At 60.7% G+C, this 24004-nt stretch overlaps 2 protein-coding genes across 7 annotated transcripts; both read right to left on the bottom strand.

Annotated features, from left to right (window-relative positions):
• Positions 1-479: 479 nt before the first annotated feature.
• PUF60 (poly(U) binding splicing factor 60) lies at positions 480-9135 on the bottom strand. Of its 6 annotated transcripts, none has more exons than XM_075549146.1 (12): positions 8985-9127; positions 5943-6026; positions 4882-4977; positions 4691-4780; positions 4103-4153; positions 2314-2475; positions 2140-2232; positions 1853-2066; positions 1583-1773; positions 1336-1471; positions 976-1211; positions 480-897 (listed from the first exon to the last, which is right to left on the bottom strand). In XM_075549146.1, exons 1-12 carry the CDS (start codon positions 9006-9008, stop codon positions 598-600), a joined length of 1677 nt encoding a protein of 558 aa, XP_075405261.1. In that variant the 5' UTR covers positions 9009-9127; the 3' UTR covers positions 480-597. The 6 variants fall into 6 exon arrangements, with proteins under 6 accessions (XP_075405261.1, XP_075405262.1, XP_075405267.1 ...); XM_075549147.1 differs by having other exon boundaries at positions 5943-6023; positions 8985-9092; XM_075549152.1 differs by lacking the exon at positions 4103-4153 and having other exon boundaries at positions 8985-9135.
• Positions 9136-16414: 7279 nt separating this feature from the next.
• Positions 16415-23024, bottom strand: NRBP2 (nuclear receptor binding protein 2). The gene is made up of 18 exons (XM_075549145.1): positions 22651-23024; positions 22263-22385; positions 22085-22186; positions 21907-21996; positions 21781-21821; positions 21598-21692; positions 21417-21440; positions 21254-21337; positions 21119-21174; positions 20940-21035; positions 20076-20208; positions 19902-20004; positions 19766-19816; positions 19561-19696; positions 18770-18823; positions 18574-18637; positions 18435-18490; positions 16415-18345 (listed from the first exon to the last, which is right to left on the bottom strand). Exons 1-18 carry the CDS (start codon positions 22777-22779, stop codon positions 18277-18279), a joined length of 1506 nt encoding a protein of 501 aa, XP_075405260.1. The 5' UTR covers positions 22780-23024; the 3' UTR covers positions 16415-18276.
• Between the last annotated feature and the right edge of the window lie 980 nt (positions 23025-24004).

Genomic DNA, 24004 nt, shown 5'->3' with positions numbered 1-24004 from the left:
GAAGGCACTGCGAAGGCGACCGCGCACAGCATGTCGGGAACAGTGGCCCCGCCTCCGGCGAAAGGAACCATGGGAGTTGTAGTCAAACCAGGATTCATCCAAACAGTGGTATGAGTACACCACCTGCAGGCAGCCTGGCCTCAGGACCCTCATGAGGCCTGGGAAGTGGGGGCTCAAGACAGCAGCAGTAGCAACTCTGGGTAAACAGCCTAGCTAGTCCTTTGCCCTGGGGTCTGGCTCATCCCCTACCCCCCTCTGGATGGGGCTGCAAGTCCACTATGCAGCTGGGCCGACTCAGCTGGTTCTGCAGACAGGGAAATCCTTTCAGTTCTCAGGCCCCCAAGAGCCCCTACAGGTTGCAAAAGCAGAAATCGGCACCCAGCCCTATGGGGGTCCTTGCTTAGCAGGCTCCAACACCCCCCCCATCCCCCCCCCCCACACACACGGTCACAAGACTGATGTCAGTAACACACAAGGCAGACCAGCAGCAGCTGCACTTTTATCTGCCCGGGCCCAGGCAGGTGGGGCCCAGGGCACAGAGTATTCTAGAAAACACAGAGGAGACAGACGGGGGCACAAGTCCAGGAGGGGCCAAGGTCACGCCGAGAGGTCACTGTTATCAAAACGCTCTTGGTCGTACACTTCAGCCACCACCTTGCGGCCAGCGAACCAGCGCCCGTTGAGGGCCTGGATGGCCTTGTGGGTTTCGGCGGCCATAGAGAACTCCACGAAGATCTTAACGATGATCTCTGCATCCTCCTCCTCGCCCTGCTTCTCTTGGTAGATGATGACGCGGTTGACAGCCCCGAACTTGCCACACTCTTCCGTGACCTCCCCCTCCAGGTCGTCGTCAATGTCCTTGGGGTCCACCATGTTGCGAAGAACCATCACGGTGGACTGCGGGGGAGGGGAGAGCTGAGTGCGGTGGCCTGAGGGTGAGCGGTCACAGCCCGTGCACCCCGCCCCGATGCCCACCTCCTGCTTGCGGAGCAGCTTCTGCATGACCATATGGCGGGCGCTGCTGCCGGAGATGCTCATGTGCTCCTGCTCGCTCAGCATCTCGGGCCGCTCCGACTCGGGGAAGAGCTCCTCCTCCTCCTTTTCCTTCTTGGGCTCCAGGAGACCCAGCGCAGGGGGACTGGCCAGGATGGGGTTCACCACCCCCACAGAGGGGATGGTGACCGGGATGGGGGGACGGGCTGGGGTCACACCTGCAGCACAACCAACCAAATCCAGCGGTCACCCCTCCCCAGCCGGTCCTAGGAAGAGGGGTGAGGATGATGGGATCCCCAGGTGCCGGCCAGAAGGTGTGGGGCAAGGCCTCTCCTCACTAACCTGTGATGACACCAGGGGCCTGGGCAGCCATGACGGCCTGAGGCAGAGCACCCAGGGGCTGGGCCAACGTCAGAGCAGGTGACACTAATCCTGGTGTGGCCAGTGTGCCCAGCACTGCGGCTCCAGCCACTGCTTCCTGCAACTCCAAAGGTCACCAGGCTGAGGCCCCAAAGGACCAGGACTTGCCCACCCCCCATCAGACCCACTTCACCTCCATCCCCCATCTCCCGGTGGCAAGAAGCCTCACCTGCGCAGTAATCTTGGCTGTGGCCGCTGCGGCTGCCACAGCAGCAGCAGGTGGGAGGCCTCCTGGTGTGGCTGGCGTGAGCAGGGGCATTGGGGGGGTGACAGCCTTGCCCACCCGCAAGTACTGGCCCCCCAAGTCAAAGAGGTTCATAGATGAGACAGCGTCCTGGGAGGACTGGGCCTTCTCGTACTCTGCAGGCAAGGGAACAGTGAGCTGGGTGTCCCGCCTGGCCCCACACCCAGCGCTAACCACTGCAGCCCTCACACTCACCGATGAAGCCGTAGCCCTTGTGCTTGCCGGTGGTGGGGTCACGGGCCAGTGTGCATGATTTGATCTTGCCAAAGGCCTCAAACACACTCTTAATATCGTCGTCCGAGAGGTCCTGGTGCACAGAGGCCACGTAGATCCGGTTGAAGGCCCGTGCCTCCTCAGCCAGCTGGTCGATGATGGGCTGGGCCTGCCCAATGTTGCTGGGCCTGCCCACCTAGGGAGAGGGGGGCTCTGTGTTTGTGAGGGCGGTGGGGCAGAGCCCTCCCAGGGGCTGGGCGCTTACTCACCTTGATGTTCCTGCCACCCAACATGACTGAGTTCATCTGTTCAAGGGCCAGCTGCGCAGCTTCAGGGACCTCGTACTCCACAAATGCAAAGCCCTGGGGAAGCCACAAGGGATGTTCGTAAGAAGAGACCAAGTGCTGGGGGCCGGGGCCAGCAGCAGCAGGTGCCCTGCTCACCTTGTGCTTCATGGTGACGGAGTCCCAGGACATGTCGATGCTCTTGATGGGGCCAAAGGGTGCAAAGGCCTGGCGGATGGTGTCCTCTCCCAGTTCATAGTAGATGGAGCCCACGTAGACACGGCACATGATGGCCAGGGCCCGCTGTCGCTGCGCCGCCATCTGCAGCGGGACATAAGGAGGGACAGCCGCTGGCTCATCAGGGGTAGTGAGGGCCAGGAAGCCGCTCCCCACTGGGCCCGCCCGCCTACGGCCACAGACTCGGCACCTGCAAAGGGCTGGGGTCGGCGGGACCCCACCTGGCAGGCCGGCCAGTGTACCAGTCCACCAGACTGTAAGGCCCACAGCTGGGGGCAGGGCCGGGCCTTCTGCCTGGGTTAGAGGTCCCTCCGGCAGCTGCGGAGGGAGGGAGGAGCCGCCAGGCTGGAGGACAGAGGGCAAGCGGGCAGAAGACTGGCAGATGTGCCCAGATTGGCAGGAGCGGAGGGGCAGGTGCCCTAGAGGGGCAGTAGCTGCTCATGGGGTTGGCAGGGCTCAGCACCTGATGGTCTCCCCATGCCTGAGACCCCTCGCAGTCAGGCAGGTCTGGCCCCCACAAGAAACACAAGGCCCCAGAGACCCCAAAGTGGAGCCCATGGGTGCCAGGGACCAGGGAGGAGGCCGGGCAGACCCAGGGCAGGGTCACTATACATGGCCAGTGCACTGAGGGACGTTGCTCGTGCCACCTCACAGAAGACAGGCCGGGCAGGGCCACGGGTGGCAGGCCACCCAGGAGGACCCTGCCCAGAGTGTGCCCCTGGAGGGAGACCACAAAAGCCTGGGGCTGAGTGCCCTGCCCCCATATAGCCGAGGCTCCCATGCCAAGGCCCACCATGCTCTGCACCACAATAGCCGGCCCAATGTGGGCCAGGCAGTCAGTGCAGGGCCTCAATCAAGGCCCGATTCTCCTCCAAAGCAGGACCCACACTCCCCTCCAGGAGGCTCCCCAAGGAGGCATGGCTATCCTCAGACCAGGAACTTGCAAAGTGGGAGGTTACCCACCCCCCCGCAGTCTAACTATGTGGCCCGAGACCCTCAACCACCACTTTCGCTGCCACACGTCCAAGTGGCCACCTGCGAGGGCTCCCCAGGGAGCAACGGAACCCCTCGAGAGGGGGACTTCTGATGGCAGTGGGCAAGGTGGTTCTCGCAAACCCCCCAGATGCTGCCCACACTAGATGCTGGCCTGCCTCCCCGAGACCAGCATGCCCAGGTACTGGGCGGGTCTGTCTGCCCTCAGCCTCCTCCCCTCATAGGGCCCCTTGGCCAGGTGCGGCCTTGGTCCTCCCCCGCTCCCGCCGGCTGCCTGCTCCTGTTGGCTGGGCTTGGTGGTGGCCCAGGCCCTTCCCTCTTGCTAACTCAGGATCCCAGCCCCACCCCCCCAGCCATCCCACCCACCAGGGTCTGAGGGGCCATGAGTGTGGACCCCTGTCCTCGAGGCCTGACTCCAGCCTGAGCAGCAAGCTGGGGGGGAGCGGCCATGTGCGTGGGCCTGCAGCTGCCCTCCCAGACCGGCTGCCTCGCGCGGCCCTCCACAGTTACCTGGCCGGTCAACCTTAAGGCGGGCCCTCAGAGGAGGGGCAGCCTGCCCGGGGGTCCCGGGGTGCCCGCACTCTGGCCTGCCACACCAGGCGCTCTGCTGCGCTCGTCCAGAGCGGGCGGGCAGCGAGGCCCCGGCTTGTGGGCTGCACGCCCCCCTCTAGCCCTGACTAAGGACATGAGCCCAGAAGAAGTGAGCAAGTCTATTGACCGATTGCAAAGGCGAGAGAGGATCTCCAAAGCCCATTGTCACTGCTGCCATCTGAAAGACAGTAAAGACAGAGTTGAGTCTGTTGGCGCCGAGCAGCCCCCTCTCGTCAGCACTCACGCAGACAGCGGCAGGCCCGGTCCCCGCCCTGCAGCCAGGCCGCCTGCCTGCCCACACTGCTGGCTGTGGGCCGGCGCCTGCCCAGGGGGGCCATAGAGCCCCACTGCCCAGCCCTGCAGCCTGGCCGGCCGGCCAAGACCAAAAAGGAAGGGAGCGGGAGGGAGGGAAGTTGGGCGGAGGGGGGCGACGGACGTGAAGAGGCAGGGCACCTCCTGGCAGCTTGTGCATCTGAGGGTGGGCGGGGCTCGAGGCCCAGGACCTACTGGCCGCGCCCCCCGGGCCTACAGCCCTGCTGGGGGGCCTACAAACTGCCCCCACCTGGGCTGGGCTTTGGGTAGCCGGCCCCACTGTGTGGGGGGGCCCAAGCGCTCTTACACGTGGCCCAGGGCAGCTGCATCGAAGCTGGGGGCCGGGTGGGGGCTCAGGCGACAGTGGCGAGCAGGCAGAGGAGCAGGCGGCGGCGCGTCTCACCTGTAGGTTGGTGAGCTGCTGTTGCTGGTGGGCGATGGTCTGCTTGACCAGAACACTCTTGATGCTCTGCTCCATGGCATACTTCTTGGCCTGTGAGAGATGTAGGTGAGGGGCACTAGGGGCTGGCCTGGGGGGGACATGGCCTTCCCCATACTCTACCCCACCCCTCAGCCTGCAGCCCCTCTGCTCACCTTCTGGAGGGCCTCCTGCTGCTCAGGCGTCAGGGGGGGCAGCCCCAGCTTTGCGGCTGTGCTCTGCCCATTCTCTAGCTTGATGGCATCAGGGCCCTAGAAGATTGGGGGAAGAATGTCTTTAGGTACCCCTCTCCAACCTCCCAGAGAGGATGTGGACTAAGCTTGACCAGGTCTCAGGCCAGCAGCAGGACCAGCTCACAGTGCTGCTCAGCACTACCTGTGACCCTCCTGCTCCCAGAATGCCTGCAGCCCTGGATGCTCAACCGCCCCATCTGAGAGGAAGCTGCAAGTTGCCGACCTGGCTACTAGTTAGGTCTTCCAGGTCACTCAGGTTAGTCTAGGAATGGCCCCTGGGGTGAGAAGCAGGGGCCATGAGAAAGGTTACCCCAGTGAATAAAGGGGGATGGGGTGAGCGACTGGCCTGGGTTTTGGGAGGAATATGAGGCAACTGGCAGGGAACTCAGAGGGGAGGGGAGGGGAGGGCATGGGACCCTGGCCCAAGAAGTTACTAGTCAGCCCATCATGCCAGGACTAGGGCTCAAGGCCAAAGGGCACAGCTCCTAGCAGGCCCTCGGGTCAGGCCCATCTGTCCCTGCCCCCACTGACTGGAGTCTAGAGAGCTGAGTGGGAGGGGCCCCAAGGGGAGAGGCTGGGACCTGGAGCCCACCGTTGCCATGGCGATCAATGCTAACCTTCAGCCCCCTAGAAACTCTCAATGCCCTCTTTGTCTCAAGAAACAAAAAGCCCTTCTCCCACAACAGGCAGTCCAAGCGGCCCCTCCTCTAGGTAGCCACTTCCCAGAGCCAGGCATACCCCCAGCCCCACAGGCCCCCAGCCACTTTGTCAGCATCCGCATCCCCACCCCCAAACAACAGCAGGCCATGGGGGGCTGAACCAAGCTTGTTTCACAGGGCTCTGCCCTGCCCCGCCCCGCCCCACCCTCCTATAGAGGCTGACAAGGTGCAATGTGACAGTGCACACTGGGGGAGCTCCCTGTCCCTGTGCAGGCCTCTGGGCCCCCAGCCGAGCCCCTCTCCTGGCCGGGGGCGGGTTGGTACCTGTGGAGGCTTCCACTTGTCTCCAGCTGCCACCACTGCCGCTGCCGCTGGCTCCGACCCCCCTCCGGGCTGGCCGTTGACCTGCTGCAGGCAGGAGAGACTCAGTCAGGCAGCCAGGCCTGGGCCCAGCGGGGCTGCCCAGAAAGGCAGAGGGAGGCCAAGAGCCTAGCGGTGCCCCCGGCCGAGGACCCCAGAAGGGTGAACCCTGAGGGTCAGTTCCACTCCCTCCGCCAGGACAGGTACAGAACTGGAGGAATGTAGGGGTGACTTCCCAGCACCTCAAGGTGCGCGTGCATGCACGCATGTGTGTGTGGATAGTGCTGTGCCTGGCTAGAGTACCCACGGCTGTAACAGGAGTCAGCAGGCAAAACACTTAACCTGCTCCCAGACCACCAACCCATGGCAGAAACAGACAGGCAGGTCACCCTTATCCTGGTCTCTGAAGCCAGTGGAATAGCTCCTCCTTCAGGCCCAGCTGCTGCCTCAAGCAGTGGCCAGACGAGTCCAGAGCAGAGGACCCCCTGACAGGACTACGACCCAAGTGGGCACCCAAGTTTAGCTTTGCCACCAGCCCTCAGTGCAGCGCCATGAGGGGCTGCTTCACAAATGGGGAGACCAAGCCAACACACTCGTCCCCTTCTGCTCCTTGTGATCAGAGCCCAGGCTAGACTGCATGTCCGATGGGGCCCTGAAGAGACTCCTGGGGAACGGCCTGCCCTGACATGGAGCCTGCACCCCCAGGCCACTGCTCTTTGCCACAGCAGTAGCACTGCCCCGGCAGGCGGCCCGCTGGCCAGCTACCCGGGCCCACTCTGGGGTTATGAGGTATCCCTCAACCCAAGCAGTGGCTGAGTGCACCCTGCACAATGGAACAGCAAGAGGCCTGAAGCAAGTGGGGAGCATCAGCTGCCTACCTGCCAATGGGGGGGGGGGGGGTCCACAGAGGACTGGGTGTGATGCGTGAAGAGAACAGCAGCTGGAGGTGAGGGTGACCCTTCTTGGGCAGAGGTCATTTCTGCTACCCTGCTAAGCTAGAGAAATCCATTCCAGAGGTGGGTTCACTACGAAGATGACAAACAGGGTCCCTGCGCTGAGAACCACTTAAACCCAACAGACAAGAAAGAGAAGGGCATCCTGGTGACGACAGTAGGAGACAACCCAGGGTGAGAGCCAAGCAACTCTGGGTGCAGGCTGTGTGCTAGCGTGAACACACAAACAACTGCCTGAGCCAGACAGAGGGGAGGAGCTAAGCAAGGCCTGCTTGCAGGTGGGGTGTGGAGGGGTGGGCTAGAAGCAACTGTCCTGAAGAAAGAGTTCTATGTGGCCAAACCACACACATGCCCAGACTCTGCAGAGGACCTGGGAGACAGCTGGTAAAGGAGGCATGCCTGATGCCTGCCTCTCAGGAGTCAGCCTTGGGCATCTCTCCCCCTGGAGCTAGAAGAGGTGAAGGAGACCACATTTTCACAGGGGCTAGGAACATGGCAAGGTCTCAAGTATGTTTGCTGGGAGGATAGTCACGTGCTTCAGACCTTCCCTGCACAGGATATGTATGTTATTGGGGCTACTGTCCCAACATGCAACTGCAAGCCCCCAAGGAGGGGAGTGCTGGCCATAGGTGCTGCCCCGCCAGTCCCTGTGCGTCAGGAAGAGAGCAGCTGCGTGGGGAAAGCACATCCTGGGAGGACGGGGCACAGACGATAGTCTGACACTCTTCTACTCAAAGGTGATCCTGATGGCTAACTCCACCCCCCTCCACGCCCCATTCCCAGGCTCTGACAGGCCCCTGTGGAGGCTGGAGTCCAGGCCTCCGAGGCTCCAGGAGTACCAACAGACAACTCTCCAGTGCACCCTTGCCTAGAGCAAGCAGCATAGTCCATCAGGCCTGGTCCCCACTCACACATCCAGGCCGGGGTGTGATGTCCCTGCTGTCCTGTGGGGGCTCCCCTGCTCTTCCCCTTTCAGATGTCCCAGTCCTCACCAGGGGCAGTCACCACCCCTCAGAACCTCCTCTCTCTTCTCCCAGGCACTGGCTCACAAAGCCCCACCCCATTCCCTTGGTGGCCCTAGGGAGCAGGGCATAGGAAGGCTCCAGGCCTGAGTGCCATTCACTGGGTCACGAACTGGGGGTTCTTATTCTGCGGCCTGTCTCAGGCCCCTGTCTGATTCTCAGGCCTGACACTTTGGGTGTGAGCAAGGGCAGGGTGCCTTGAAGGGTTCAGTCCCACAAGTGTGGTGGGGAGGGCGGGGTGACACTGGGGTGAGGAGCCCACACACGCAGTGAGAGAGGGAAGTCCTGTGTACAGCAAAAGCGTGGTCACCCAGGTGGGAGTGGGCATCTGGTGACTCAGGTCCACCCACAAGAGAGTGAGACAGGTGAGAACCCCAACGTTGGCTAGAGCAGGATAACGGGGTGAGCGCGCGCCTGTAACCTGGCAACCAGTTTCCGCCAGAGCGTCGGCTGGCTAGCAGCCATGGCTGCGCGGCCGACCCTTGTCACTTGAGCCACGGGCTCTGTCCTACGAGCTGCGTCCCATCCTGGTTCCCCTACAGGCCGGGGATGGTGGTGGTGTGATGCGGTAACCTGGACGTCCCTTTCGTGAAGACCCATTTCAGACAGACTGGAGGACGACGTCATCATGCCCCCGGAGCCCCCATTTCAATCCCGCCGGCAAAGACAGGATGACGACCCCGCTTCGCTTCGGTCCGCCCGCACCCGCCGGGCCCGGCGGGCCCAACCCCTGGCCCCGAGCGAGCCAGGCCCTACAGGCCAGCGTGGGTCGCTGGGGGCCGGACGCCCCCTGTAGGGGCGACAGGAAGCCGAACGCCGCGACCGGAAGCTGGGTCCGCAGCCGCCCCGGGCCGCGCGCTCCCGCCTCCGTCCCGCCCCGCCCCCGGCTCGCGAGGGGAAAGGCTGCGCGAACTCGCACAGGTCCCGGGCGCGGCCGTCGCGCCTCCGGGGTTCCTCCGCGCCCTAGGTCGGGCTGATGACCCGCTCCCGCCAGCTGGGGCGCAGCTCGCTGTCCCAGGGGCTTCACTTACGAGAGCTATGGTCGCCGTCGCCATCTTGCGTCCGTCGCGGCCGCCGCGCGCGCCACTCGCTCCTACTCCCTTGGCAGTCTCGCGCGATCTGGGTGCCGAGGAAAAGCCTGAGCTCTCGCGATAACGAGCCTGGGAGCTCTCGCGCCTGGGGAGGGAGAAAGGAGCGCGCTTCCGGTGCAGGGAGGGGACGGTTAAGGCCCCCGAGCGGGGCGGGGCGGGGCGGGGCGGGGCGGGCTGGAGTCGGGCCTTGGGGCGGGGCGCGCCGCCGTGCCAGCCCGAATCCCTTCACAGCCCCGCCCACCGGCCCCTGCGGCCCGCCCCCGCCCCCACTGCCTACCCCAGGGGGCCTTGGGCGCGCAGACTCCTCCCTGCGGGGCGGGCTGTGGACCGAAGCCCGCCCCGGCCCCCGCCCCCGCCCGCTGGGCTGAAGTCCTTCGTGGCTGAAGCATCCGTTCAGACTTCAAGTGGGGGGAAGGGGCAAGGGAATCGGCCTGCTTCTCTCCCCCAAACGCAGAGTCGGCCATGCGCGCCCTCCCCAGAGCCTTGTGGGTGGCAGGGTTGTGACTCATGAGGATCTGGAATGTTCTTTTGTATTGTTCCTGGCCAAATTTGCTTATCTTATTGAGAGCATGCGCGGCCGAGCACTTGCAGGTCACCCAATTTCCAGCTGGTCCCACCTAAGTGCCGCCCATGATGGCATTCTGGTTCCATGCACATGGGCTCACTACCCCTCAAGTATGGGGTCATCCCTTTCTGCATTTCCCTCCCCTTTTGTATAGGACTCTTCGGTGGAGTCTGTTCGCAGAATGTTCAGTTGTGGCAGAAGGGCCTAGACTGCTCTGGTCTCAGGACAAAGGAAGCAGTTGTTCCTTTTCCAGTCCCAGGCCCTCTGGGGCCCTCTGTAGGTCCAGGGCCACAAGACCAATGTGGATGCTTGCCCAAAGCCCAGACACCACACAAGGAGCTGGGGGTCAGGTGGGGTCTCACTGTGTGCTTTTCAGAAGTAGACCACCAGGCTTTTCTTTGTAGTCCATCTTAGTCTAGAAACTCTGCTGAAGTCTGAGCCCGAAAGCCACTTAGAGGTGCGTTGGCCCGCAATCAAACCCAGGTCTCCAGAGCAGAAGGCAAACTTCTGACAATATACCCACGCTGACTGCCAACAAGGCCAGTTGCAACTCATCGCGACCCTACACAGCGTTTCCAAAGCGGTGACTCTTCACGGAGGCAGAGAGCCTCCTCTTTCTCCCACGGAACACCACTGGGGCTTCTCAGAAGCAACACAGTGCTGCTTGAAGCCAGTGGCATCACAGACACCGTGAAGGTCGGTCAGCAGAACTCCAACCCAAGGCTGAGCTTCAGAGGGGTCTGTCCACAGCTCTGGGCCGTTTGGGGATGGCCCCACAGCCACACCTGCTATGGAAGAGTTGCTCAGGCAGCTGCCGTATGTCTCCAGCTGGGAAGAGCATGTCATGGCCTGAGACTTCAGACTGTGCTGGCCGCTGGCTTCGGCTAGCTGAGACAACAAAGCATCCCCAGGCCGGCAAGTCTCTTCTCGACCCGAGAGCTCAGCAGTCCATGCAGACACAACTGAGCTAAATGGCAGAATGTCGGCTTCCTCTCCTTCCGGAGCCTCTCCGAGGTGAAAGGGATTTTCAAAGGTGAAAGCCCACAAGGGGGTGGGTGATGAGGGAGCTGGACAGAGAAGGACAACCGAGTAGGAGGGTAGCATCTCAGGGGCCTACTGGAAAGTCACCAGGTCCAGGAGCAGAACCCCAACCTCCGGCCTTCCAACTATGGCTGGCAGGTCCTGCCCTCTCTCAGCAGAAGGGGCCTGCTCTGAAAGTGGGAAATAAGAGGGACTCTGCTGTCTCCCTACCTCCACCTGGAGGCTGGCCTCCGATGTGAGCCACTCCTATGGCAGCTCAGCAGCTCACAGGGAGAAAGTAGCCCTTAGAACTACCCAGCCAATTCTCTGGCCTCAATGCATCCCAGCTGCAAAGAATGCCTCACTGGCCAACGCAGCTGGCCAGCCCACACCACGCCCAGCCCCAGACACCTGGAAGTAACAAACAAACACTCTGCCAACAAGTTGATTTTGCTTCGTTGAGAAAGAGGAGACAAGCCAGGTGGGAAAAGGAGAGAGCAGACAATAAAGGACTAGGGAGAAACAAATACGCCCTCTGGCTCTGAGATGGATGGCACCCGGGGAACATATGAGCAGGAGGCTGGGGAAGAGACATATCTAGGTGATTCCAAGGTGTGCTTGCAAGTGACCAGAGCAAGGTGAGCGGTTCAGCAGAAAGTGCACATCTTCCAAATCGAACAGCCAGCCAGAAGACGGGGGTCCTCCCAGCAACCACGGGGTAGCCTGCTGGCATGGCAGTGAAGCACTGGACTGCTAAGTGGACAGTGTGTTGAATGAATCCCCCTGGTGCCTCCTTGGGGGACAGTCCTGGCATCTTGGTAAAGATGTCGCCTAGAGAACCCAAGGGGGGCAGAAGGGATGGCTGCGAGTCGAAACAACCCCATGATAGTGACACTGGCAGTGATCACAGGCACCCCCTCCTGCTGCAGGAGGGGGGGGGGCTCACTCTTCATCACCACCAGGGGGAGCCACAAGCTTCCCCTGTGCAGGTGGGTCCTTGGTATAGAGTCCCTGGAGCCCTGGTGCTGCCTCTTAGACTCCTAACCCCAAGGTCAGCAGTTGGAATTCGCCCGCCATTCCTCGGGAGAGAGATGGAGTGACCACTCCCGCAAAGACTGCCGGGCTCAGAACCCCAGGGCCACTGTGAGTCAGAGTGGACTTGATCGCAGTGTTAGCTTCGGCATGATGGTCTGTGAGCGCCAATCACCGTTATGACTTTACATGTGTCTACTCACACAGTTCTTACAACAGTCCTACTGCCGGGGCCCCAGTGTGTTGTTCTTGTTAGGTGGCATCATGCCAGACCTGTGGTAGACCCTAATGACAGAAGGAAGCTCCGCCCACCCATGCGCCTCCCTCTCCAGCCCTGCTAGGCTCAGCTCATTGTCGCAGGTGCTGGGTTGATCCATCTGGTGGAAGGTCTTCCTGTTTTTAGCTGACCTCTTACTTTCCCAAACTGTTCCCTCTCCTAGCATGTCTAAAACACATACGATGGAGGAGGTCAAGATGGCGTCCAGGTAGAGTCACCTGCCTGGCGCTCTTGTTGCTGGAGCAGAAAGTTAAGAGATAGGCTTGGGAAACAAACCCGAGGAGAAAGCAATGGGACCTACAGTTCCAGAGGGACTTAGGGGGAGGGGGGAGTGGGGGAAGGGAGCGGTGTGCAAACACCACCATAGACAGGGGAACAACTAGGGAATTAAAATCAATGAGGAGGATGTAAAGAACCCGGTAGTGTTGGAGCAACAGCAATATAGCTGAGAGGAATTACTAGGAGGCAGAAGAAGGGTGAGCGTGTTAGTGGGGCAGGAGGAAGGTACAAGGAAACAGAGGAAAGATCAAGGAAGCAATGCTATGGATAGAGGTAAAAACATAGTTGTGTCCATATGTAAATATATGCATAAAAATAGAGGTATTGGCCTTTGTACATATATTTATATGGCAAAACACTGAGGTAGTGGACTGACTGTGGGCCTCTGCTCAAGCCCTCACTCAATGCAAGAACACGTTGTTTTAACAACCTGGCGTTCTGTGATGCTCACCCTCCCGGCACTATGGCTGAAGACAAAATGGGTGCCCAAGTGAATGTGGTGAAGAAACCTGAGGGCGCCTGGCTATCAAAAGATACAGTGTCTGGATCTTAAAGGCTTGAAGTTAAATAAGCAGCCATCTAGCATAGAAGCAACAAACTCACATGGAATAAGCAATCATGAGGTTCAGTTCACGCCATCAGGTAACAGGCATCAGAAGACCCCAAGCCAACCAACCAACCATATTTTAGAGAACAAGAGGGGCTGGAGCAGAGACCCAAAACTCATCTGTAGACAATGCAACATCCCCTCACAGAATGGTCACAAGGAAGGGATGAGTCAGCCAGGGTGAAGTATAACACCAATGTAACACACAATATCCCTCTGGTTCCTTGAGGCTTCCTCACCCCCCACTACCATGACCCCAATCCTGCCTTTCACTGCAGGCTAGGCCAGAGCATGTACACAGGTACAGATAAGAGCTCAGGATACATGGAATATAGGTCAGATAAACTCCTTAGGAACAGAAATGGAGTAGCAATACCAGGAGGGTAGGGGGAAGGTGGGGAAAGGAAGGGAGGAAGAAACCTCAGGGGGGAAGAGACAGCAGTTGGTGTAAGATATGAAAATAATAATTTATAATTTATCAAGGGGTCATGGGGGGAGGGTAAAAAGAGGAGCTGATACTAAGGGCTCAAATAGAAAGTAAATGTTTAGAAAACAATGATGGCAACATAGGTACAAATATGCTTGATACAATTGATGTATGGATTGTTTTAAGAGCTGTAAGAGCCCTCAATAAAATGATCTTTAAAAATTTTTTTAAAATATATACGATGACGTCTCACCCGCCTGCCAGATAATCAGCAGCCTGGCTGAATTTCTTTTCAAACAGACTTATAAATCTTTTAATGACAACAAACCCCAATCCACTGCCAGTGGGTCGGTTCTGACTCATCCAGGGCTTCTAAGACTGTAAATCTCTACTGGGGCAGACAGTCTCATCCTTCTCCCTTCAAGTGGCCTGGTGGATTCGAACCACTGACCTTGTGATTAGCAGCTATCACCTCGTCCACAGCTCCAGCCACCAGGGCTCCTTGATCTGCTGTCATTCATGGCATTTTCTGTGTTCTTCGCCAAAACCATAGTTCAAAAGAATCAATCCTTCGCCTTCCTGATTGTCCAGCTTCTGAATGCATATGAGGGGCCTGAGAAGACCTTGGGGGGGGGGGGGAGCAGGCTCCCAAGTGACGTTTTCTTTTGTAACCTTTTAAAGAGGTCTTTTAGAACAGATCTATCTGCCTGAGGCCCTGTGCCGCTCACTTCCTTGACTGCGCTTCCATGCGCCTGGATGGCATGCAAATGAAGCACAGTTCTCTGCACTTTCAGTCTTCTGCTTACTGTTCTGGGGTGAGGATCTTTGTATAATTGCTCTGTGACTTTTACCGAGGAAGGCCGTGCCATCCTCTAATGGAAGGCTACTCATGAGCCGTCCTCCGACCCCAATGCTGTGCTTGTCTTCCTAAAGCCGTTTCTTCTCCAATGACAGACGGGATTCATGTGGGACAGGAGACAGCTCTGACAAACACCTTTTGTGATGTGAAACCACACCTTGTAACCTTGCTTCATTCTAAGGACTGCTTCTTGTCCCAGGTACAGGTTCTGCAGGAGCACAATCAAGTGTTCTGGGATTCCCATTCTTCGCAACCGTTATCCACACGTGGCTGTGATCCACACAGATGCCTTTGCAGGACCAATAAAACCCAGGTGAACATCTTTCTGATCTCCTCTGCTTCCAGCTAGGTCCATCTCCCATCAGGAATGGCATCCCTGGCCCCACGTCCTCTTCTGAATCAGCTTGAATTTCCGACAGCTCCCTGCTGACACGCAGTCGCGATGGGTTCTGCACCATCTTCAGCAAAATTTCCCGTGTTCAACTTCCACCTGTTGGTCAGCTCTTTCTGTCTTCTCTCTTTGCAATGGACTCAAGCAGAGCTCTCTTTCAGTTGGGTGATCAGAGAGCTGCCTTCTAAGAGCTCATTTTTGTAAATGAGAAAATGGTGTTTCCCTCCCCCCTGCACCGTATTGCACAGTGGGAAGCAGCCAGTACACAGTCCAAATGGGTCCAGACACGGACGGTGCCCTTCCCAACAGCAACCACTGTATTTGGGCCCCTGAACAAGAGTCAGTCCGACATCTAGATCAATAGGATTTCAGAAAAATGAGGAGGGGCTTAGAAGTCAACCAGGAAACAATGCAAGAGATTCTCCTAGAAACAAGGCCCCATGACCAAGACCAGAGTGCTGATGGCTGCTACCATGACAACTGCCCGGAACGTCCTGGCTGGACTGAGAGGAGGAAGTGGGGCAGAACTCCAAACCGTCCAGAATATGTGCTGGGTAGGGCCGTGAGACTATGCGCCTTCGCCCCCTCCCAGTGACCCAGCAACGATCCGCTCCCACAGCTCCCTTTCAGGCCACAGAGGGCAAGAGCCGCACCCTGTAGAAGAACCCACATTTGAGATCAAAAGGGCAGCACTCACCCAAGGACCATGTGTAGAAAGTGAGGAGGGACTGAGCCATGGAGACAGGACACCCTGGAGGCAGTGGGACGAATGCTGGCACATTGTGGGAATTGTTACCGGCTTCACCAAACAAATGGGTTATGACTTGCTGGATGGAAAACAGACCTGCTCTGTGAAGCTCTGCCCGATTCTCCAGGAAATGGTTCCTGAGAAAGAACAGCCGAGGGGGAATCAGGCCTCCCCCAGAGCATGGTGGCAAAGGGAAGAAGTGGGACATTTCCAGAGAAAGAACCACAGGCAAGAGGGCAGGACTCAGGAAAGCATGAGAGGACACAACAGACGTCTCCACACCGAGGGGGCCATGCTTTTAAGTGTTTGGCCCTTCTTACACAGTCAAGCCAACATGAGGCTTAGCCCGGCACAAGCAGGCGGAGGATGCAGCCCCTCGGTCAAGAAACCCACAGGCATTCCTCCCACGTGGCGAGATCAAAGAGGGCCGGGGGGAGTGGCTTAGGGGCCAGTGCAAGTGTAACCCAGCACGTAGCTGGCGCTGAGCGGTGGGCAGCCTTAGGCAGAGGGCGGGCGTGGTAGACCACAGGAGAGATGCACCCATGATGCAATCAATGACACGGTGTGTTCCCAGACGAGGTTCACAGGAGAGTGGACGGAGGAAGCAGCAACCTGCTGCATAGAAAAGTCAATGAAAAAACCCTAGGCAATGATTAACTCCGGGGAAAACAAAAAGTTGTGCAAGATAGAAAACATAACTCTAGGACCCCTTGTCCTCTGATGAGATCCACGGGTGCTGTGATCAGGTGCCATCCAGTCGATTCCAGTTCATGTTGACCCTGCCCGTGAACAGAATCTGGTGTCTTCCAGTCCTGCGCCAACCTCACAATTGTTTCTGCCCTTGGGCCCACTGCTGCAGCCACTGTGTCAATCCGTCTTGCTGAGGGCCTTCCTCTTTTTCGCTGCCCCTCTATAAGCCCCTGGTAATGCAGCTAAGAACCCAAGCAGCTGAGATGCCCATCACACTGGGACAGTGCTGGGTGTGTTTGTGGGGTGACAGGCAGGTGACAATCCCCCCTCCCCCCAGGATGCCAGGAAGGGACACCCGGCTCTAGGAAAGCGAAGAAACAGCTGCAGAAGCATGCTCATGGGTGTCCGAAACATGGGCTTTCAATGTCCAAGGACACGGCTGAGAGGTGAATTAGGAGAGGGTCAGGAGGCCATGTTTATTGTTGTGATTTATTATCAGCCTTGGAAAAATCATTTCACTTATAAAACAGGACGTCTATATAACTTTGAAAGATAAAGTTTTAAGTGAAAAAGTAAACAGACGCCCCGTTACATGAACCCATGGTTCCACTGACTGTTGACAATCTGGCTTCCTCTCCTTGCGCCCCACCCTGTTGTCTGGTGTCTGCCGTTCAGGATGCCCCAGGCCCAAGCCTTCCATCCAAACCCGCGCAGTCTCTTAGATTTGTGATTGGGAGATGAAAGGTGTGAGTGTTGGATTTTTTTTTGTGTGTGAATAGTATTGAAATGTTTTAGGTGGCAGGAGGTTCACTATTTTACATTTAATGTAGCTTACATACCTTGGTGAGTTTGCTTTGTTTGGTTTTGGTTAGGGTGCTGGGGTAGGCAGAAAAGGGCCTCAAAGACATCCAAGCCCTAAGGCCTGGAACCTGTGGGTGTGTTACAGTGAGGGGACGCCAGGCAGGCATGGCTGAGGCTCAGAACTGGGACATAGAGACCACCCTGAAGCATCCAGAGGGCCCAGCCTCATCCCGAGAGCCCTTCAAAGTGGCAGGAGAGAACCAGAGAAATGGCCTGAGAAAGACTCGGCCGCCGCAAGAGGCTTGGAATCGGGAGGAAAGAGCCTGAGCAAAGGGCAGTGGGTGGCCACTAGGAACAGGGGACAGGCCTCCCGTTGCAGTGGCCACCAGCCAGCTCTTGGTGTTACAACCGCAGGGACAAGAACACTCCCAACCCTGAGGAAGTGCTGCCCCCAGTGCCATGCTGGAAGGAGCCCAGCCCAGGGACGCCAAGCCTTCAGTCCTGTGAGAACCCCCTGGACCTCTGGTTCTAGAATGGTCAGGAGTCCAACCCACCAAGGGCGGCTCTGTGACAGCAGCCAGGGTCAGGTACAGCTCTTGGCATTGAAAGGCTCCGGAGAAGAGGGCAGTGGGCTGTGGTTCAGACGTGCCATTTGAGAAGGAGGGATGTTCTACCAAGCTTGCAGATGGGGGCAAGGTGGTCTGAGGGCGAAGGCTCTCGGGGTGGGGTGATCTCCGAGATAGGAAATTTCCCAGACTCAGACAGGAGTTGGGTGGGAGGCAGAGGGAGCCAGGTGCTGACACCCTGAGCAGGTTTGTGTAGGGCAACAGGTGCACCCCACCAGGTTGGGACACTGAGGACCAGGTCCTCTTGGAGGCAGCTCCAGGAGCACTGCTGTGCTGTGACCATCCGCAGCAGATGGAGGGAGTGGAGATGGGCCCCAGGAGGCCTGGGTGGCCCTGAGCTTTGCCCACCACTCTGGAACCGTTGTGAGGACCAGGGCATGAGCTACGAGAACTGGGGCCTTGTACGTCTCAGCAGGGCCTGGCCATCAGCTTCCCTGCTGGCCAGGGCTCTGGGAACCCAGGAAAGGCCAGGCTTCGCAGTGGCTGCACCCTGGGGCTGCAGGCCCTGATGCTAGGGGCTCTCCCAGGGAGGACAACAGTCCCATGGATGGCTGACTGCCCTGCACTGCCTGCAGGCTGCCTCCGAGCAAGGGGTCAGAGGCCCAGGCTCTGGCCAGCCAGTCTCCTGGGACCCCAGGAAAGAGTGCTGCTGAGGAAGGCAGGAGGAAGCCAGGCGGGGTGGGTCACAGGCGAGGAGAGGGGTCCTGCCTCTTGCGCACTGTTCAGGGCCCAGCCACGCCACAGGGCAGGCGCCCTCACCTCATGGGCCCAGCCTATGGCTCCCTGATCCCAAGGCCTCCTGGCACAGGTTTGTTGGCCCCCGGTCCTCAGTGGCATAGGCTATCATAGGCAGCCCTGGTCCCAGTCCCCACAGGGAACCGCAAGCTGGGCCGGTGCTCAGTGCTCAGGCTCAGGGCTGGGCCCCTCGGTACTTGTGAAAGGTGCTTTCCAGGAAGGCAGCCAGCTTGGGCCGGTCGTCCTGCGGGGGGGAGGAGGGGGACAAGTGCACACAGGGGTTACTGGAGTGCAGGGCACGCACCCCCCAGGACAGCTCCTGGACACCCGTACCTCATGGAGGAAGCCATAGTGCACAAGCTCTGCAGCCAGGTCCTGGGCGCCGTCAGCTATGGCAGAAGGCACAGAGTGAGATGTGGGGCCACACTTCTGCCTCTCCCCCTCACCTCTCCCCCGCCCCTCCCCCACCTACTTGGGAGCAGGTCGTAGGTAAGCTGCCGGTGCAGCCTGTCCTCCAGTACAAGCAGCAAGGTGAGCTGGGGGGGGGGGGGGAGAGAGGGAGCCGTGATGACGGAAGTTGTGTGGTGTGGCAGGGCAGTGCTTTGTCCCCTGGCACCCCACCCACCCATCACGCTCCACCCTGTGCTGCCCGCCAAACTGGGGCTCACATGCCAGCGCATCTTGTCCTCACTCCTCTCCATGTTACACTGCATCTGGATCACCTGGGGAGGGGGACCGAGGGGCATCAAGGTCAACCAGCCCAAAGAGATACTTCTCCCAGGGCCCTGGGGGGCCCTGTAGGGTTGAACAGGCCCACAGAGGGTGGGCACCATCAGAGCATGGTACCACCCAACCGCTGAGTTAGAGAGTCACCTGCTGAGCAGCCCCTGGGCTGCTGCTGAGGTGAGCGGCAGACAGGGAGTCTGACTAGAGGAGGGGTAGGGAGACACCGGCGAGGCTGGCAGAGCAGGAGGGGTCAGGACGGGCATCTGGACCCTCTGTGGGCAGCCAGGAGCCGTGTGGGGTTTTCTGGGAAGGGTGGGGGCAGCTCTGAGCATCAGCCCAGGGGAGTCCAGAGTGAAGCTGGTGGCCCTGTGTCCAGGTAAGGCCTGGAGGTAACCCAGGTCAGGGTGGGGGCTAAGGACATGGTAAGGGAGAAAGAGGAGGTGAAGCTGGAGGTAGGGTCCTGCCTGGGAGGTGCTTTTTGGGGGAACACGCCGCCTAGAGGGCCCTGGGGGAGACATGAGGCCACAATAGCAGTGGCCAACAGGTGGGATCAGAGCAGGGTGGGACTGGCAGGTCTGGGGGCAAGCGGGGAGGGGACCTTCTGTCTCTCCCTGGCCCACGTACAGAGTCACCCTGGGATATGGTCTCCAGCAGCCCATAATGGAGCTGGGGTGGGACCCACCAGGCCCTACCCCCTCCATGGGGCCCCAACCCCCAGCTTGCCTGGGCTCACCTTCCTGGTCTCTAAGTCAAAGGGCTCGGGAGTGGGGGTCTTGATCTTCTGTGCCTCCTCTGGGGGTGGGGCCAGCACCCGGGGAAGCCCCAGGGGCCTCGTGGTGGCAAAGTTCATCAGTGGGTAGATACCATTCCTGGGGGCAGAGAGGGGTGGCTGGGCTCTGGCCTGGAGGTGGCCCAAGCCCCCCAAATGCCTCACTCACCTGACGTCCTCCAGGAATTTGTCAAGTTCCAAGAAGGAGACTTCTGAGTACCTGGGGCCAGGGGAGGGGTGGGTGGGCATAAGGAGCCGGTGAGGGGCTCTGAGGTGGGGCGCAGCTGGGTGGGCTTGGAGCTCACCGCCATTGCACGGGGGGTTGGCGACGCCTGGGGACCTCAGCCATGACGGCATGCAGGTCCACCGACTTGGTCTTCTCCTCTACTGTGTTCTCTGGCAGGAGGTCTGGAGGGCACAGGGGCTCAGCGTGGCCTCCCTACCCCACCCCCGCCCCAGCCCCCTGGGCCCCCCCTCACACTGGCGCTGGATGAAGCAGTGCGCGGCCAGCAGCTTCAGTGAATGCACTTCGAAGAGCACACGGTGGAACAGCAGGTTGTGGGCAGAGGGTCTCCGCGCGGGGTCTCGGGCCAGGCAAGACAGAATGAACTCCTGGAGGCGGTCGGAAGGGTTGGGGTGGGGATGGGGGACAGTGAGTGGAGGTGCTCAGCTCTTAGCCCCTCCGCCCCCAGTCCCAGTAGTTCAGTCCCCACAGGGGCCCTCACGTGTGTTGGGCAGAGCTGCAAGGGTGCCAAGCCTGCCAGCAACCTGAGTCCATCTCCCCAGAAGCACACCTGTCTCTCCCACTTGGCTCCCCTAAGCCCAGGGCCGTGAGAGCAGGGAGGCCAGGCTGCAGCCGCATCCCTCACCCTGCCCCCACCTGCAGCTCCACATTCCCTGGAAGAGTCAAAGCAGGTCTGGGGCAGGCGTCCTGGGTGCCATCCTGAGCCCCACACTTCTCTGAGGTCTTGGGCACTGTGCATAGTCTTGCTGAAGCTCAGTGTTGCCAACTAGGAATGGACAACTGTGACCAGCATGTGAGGATCCCACCAAGAGCTGGTCATGCTGAGAATGGGCTGTCTGCTCCCTGCTGGGGCCCTCCCTCCCAAGCCCTTCCCTGGGTTCCCACGGCCCCTGCACTGGCCTCAGCACGGGAGGAGCAGGTTGAGCTTCTGGTCTTCCTGCAGTGCCTCTCAGCTATGCTCCCTGAGGTCCTCCCTTGGGTGGCCCTGCACCCCCTGCTCTACATCCCTGCTTGGCTCTCCAGATGCCTGGCTAGTTCCTAGAGGCCTGGGCCCAGCTCAACCACCCCGAGCCTGCCCAGGAAAGGGCAAGCAGCTCACCCTCATGTTGGGGTCACTCAGCGAGTGCCGGGCACTAGCAATGGCCTCCTCTGTAACATGGGTGTCACCATTGGCCTGGATCTCCAGCACCGCCATCTGGGGGCATGGACAGGTCAGGCAGTGGGCACCGGGAAGGGCACACAGGACAGCAAGGGGGCCTTGAGGCCACGCGCCAATACCTCCAGGGCACACATCCCAAAGGAGAAGATGTCCACAGCGGTACCATCAGCCACCTCTGCAAGGCAGGCGCAGGGTCAGGCAGGGTGATGCCAGGGGCAGGGTGCAGACGGAGGCCAGACCCCACCCAGACTCACCGCCGTACTCGGGAGGGAAGAAGTGCAAGTTGCGTAGCTCCTCACGCTCAGCCAGGATGGGGCTCCGGAGGTCGTCTGGGAGTGCTATGTGGGGTGTAGGGTAAACCAACTGCCTCTCTCTCCCCTGACACTGCCTCCCACCCACCCCACAGTCCCCACGCACCGTTGGAGAAGATGCGGTGCCACACTGTGCCGGCCACAACCGGAAGAAAGAGCAGCGTCAGAGTGCCAGGGGGTTCAGTGCCCCCCTCACTCGGTTCTGGGCAGACCCTGCAGGACCCGCCCTCCCATGGCCCCCACCTCCCATGGGCCCCGCCCTTCCAAGGCCCCTGTCCTGCCAGCACCCGAGCCAATCTTGATGAGGCCATTGTGCTGGATGAAGATGGTGTCGCTGGTCAGGTTCCCATGGATGATGGGGGGGCTACAGGCGTGTAGAAAGCTGTAGGGGCGGGGGCAGGTGGAGGCTGTCAGGGGGCGCCCACAAATGGGAGCAGAGCTGGGTTGGGGCGGGCAATCCAGGCACTCACCTCAGCGCTGACAAAATCTGAGTGCACCAGCGCTTCCAGGCCTGGGGGGGAAGGGGAGAGGACTGTCAGAGGGCCGCCCTCCCCGCAGCCCCACCCCACCCCTGCCCCCAGAGCCCACACCCCTACCCTGGCATTCATGGCTTTGTGGTTCTTCTTGGTCTTTTTCAGGAACTGCTTGAGGCTGCCCGAGGACACATACTCTGTGATGAAGATGACCTGGGAGGGACCACAGGCTCTGTCTGGGACTCAGCTTTCGAGGGGCCGTGCCCTCTCCCCCCTGCGGGCCCCCAGCCTCTGGGCTCACCCGCGCACGGGCCTCGGCTGTGTCCAACCAGTACTTGTGCAGTTTGACGATGTTGGGGTGTTCCACCAGCACCAGCTGCTCAAACACCGTCTGGATCTTCTCCTGGGGGCGGGGTGGGGGGCACTGTCATGAGTCTGGGCAGGGTGTGGGGTGTGGGGGGACTAGGACGGGGCCTCACCTCATGGGCCGAGAAGGCCTTTCTGTCGCTGAAGTGCAGCTCGTTCCACACCACCTCCACCCCCTCCTCGGTGTCCATGGCCAGGAACGTGCTCTGCACGCCGGGCATATTCCCCTGGTTCACCTGGGGGGGGGGGGCAAAGCTGGTCCTGGCCCAAGGCCCAGACAGGGCTGGTCTGGCAGGGCTCAGGGGTGTTCATAGCAGGGAGTCCAGGGGCAGGACAGCAGCTGACCCCAGAGCAGTGGTAAAGGCTGCAGTAGGGGGTCCCTGAGGTGGAGGATCCTCAGGGCGCCGAGATCCTAGTGAGTGCCGTCCAGACGGGGCCGCCAAGCCCCCCTCCCCCGCCCGCGTGGCCTCCCAGGCCCCCGGAGGGCACGCCCGTGCCCACCTGCTCCCGCCGCTTCTGCCAGCGCCCGCACGGGCTCTCCTCCAGGATGTCGCTCTCGTCCTCGCTCTCGTCCTCCCGCTCCCGCTCCCGCTCCCGGCCCCGCCTCGGCGTCGGCTCCGGGGCCGCCATGGCTCGCTCGGCTGGCCGGGCCACCGCCCTGCGCGATCCGCCCGCCCCGCGCCGCCGCCGCTCGCCGCCCTGGCCCCGCGCCCAGCCGACCAGGCCCAGGAGCCGGAGCGGAGCTGCCGCGGCCGCCTGGAGCGCCCACCCCGGCTCCGGGAATCAGGAACCGCGAGCGCAAACGGGCCTGCGGCGGGCGCGGGGGTGGGGCCGGCCCGGCCCTCCGGAGCCGCCTCCTCGGGCGGGAGCCCAGCACAGCTTCCCGCAGAGCCGCCCGCCCCTCTGCCGGGCCCGCCCCGCCCCGCCCCTGGCACGGCTGCCTGCAGGCCGCGCCTCCGACGCCCGACGCCCCGCCCGGAGCCTGCCCAGGGCCCCATCGAAGCCTCCGCCCCGCGAGTCCGGTCCCGGGCCCCGCCCCAAGCCCCGCCCCGAGACCGCTCCCGAAGCTGCGCGGGCCGGGCAGGGCCAGGCCAGTCTCCTGCAGGCCCGCTGCGCAGGGAGGAGGCCTCTGGCACACCCTGAGCTGGCCTGGCCCCAGGGTGCGGCGGCGGTGAGCACATCTCAGGGGCCTGGGTCCCGGGACACTGCTGCCGGCATGACTTCCTACACCATCCCCCGCCCCCCCACCCAGCCTGGCCCTTAGGGCCCTCTGGGGATCTTGGGAAGAGACCTCTAATGGTCCCTGATGACCCAGGGGAAGGCCACCCTCTGCAGCAGGGCCCCACTGTGCCACAGACACCCCTGCTGCCAGAACCCTGTCCCCACTATTAGGGTCAGCTCCCCAGGCCAGCATCACCCACTCCAAAACCCAGTGGGCCACTCAGGGGGCCTCTATCTTCTGTCCACATACCCAAGAGGGGGCTCACAGAGCCTTTGCTCTGGGTTCAGGCAGTTGGGGCACATGGCTGTGAATGAAAGTCCACCAACAGGGGCTTTGGAAGAAGGAATTCTCCCTCCACCTGTCTGTACTCTGACCCTCTCCTGCCCAACACCGACATTTTCCTTTGGGGGGAGGGGGGGTGCAGCAACCAGCCCAGCCTTCTCCGTCCTGCTACTGGATGCTGGCTCTTGTGGCCGCTCAAAGCCACGTAGGTCCCTCTCTCCAACCTGCCACGTAGCGTCAGCCTGGGGCCCCTGCCCCCCGCCTGCCAATTTCATGACCCACAGGAGTCCTACGGGCCTTCCCCTCACACACAGTGGCAAGCGGACACATCACTGGCCTGCTCAGAACTTA

The sequence above is a fragment of the Tenrec ecaudatus genome, chromosome 5 (genome assembly GCF_050624435.1).
Source record: "Tenrec ecaudatus isolate mTenEca1 chromosome 5, mTenEca1.hap1, whole genome shotgun sequence".
NCBI classification, from domain to species: domain Eukaryota; kingdom Metazoa; phylum Chordata; class Mammalia; order Afrosoricida; family Tenrecidae; genus Tenrec; species Tenrec ecaudatus.
Note: the sequence above shows the minus strand (reverse complement) of the source record. Positions and strands in the feature narration are given on the sequence as shown.

Bases quoted from the DNA above. Each gene is read 5' to 3' on its own strand.
- PUF60 (XM_075549146.1), bottom strand. From the start codon at position 9,008: ATGGCGACGGCGACCATAGCTCTC. The intron at 6,027-8,984 runs GTAAGTGAAGCC...TCCTGCCTGCAG, and splicing joins CGACGGCGACCATAGCTCTC to CAGGTCAACGGCCAGCCCGG. The intron at 2,233-2,313 runs GTGAGCAGGGCA...TGGCTTCCCCAG, and splicing joins CCGTCACCATGAAGCACAAG to GGCTTTGCATTTGTGGAGTA.
- NRBP2 (XM_075549145.1), bottom strand. From the start codon at position 22,779: ATGGCGGCCCCGGAGCCGACGCCGAGGCGGGGCCGGGAGCGGGAGCGG. The intron at 21,693-21,780 runs GTGAGTGCCTGG...CCGCCCCTACAG, and splicing joins CAGATTTTGTCAGCGCTGAG to CTTTCTACACGCCTGTAGCC. The intron at 21,036-21,118 runs GTATTGGCGCGT...CCATGCCCCCAG, and splicing joins TTGGGATGTGTGCCCTGGAG to ATGGCGGTGCTGGAGATCCA.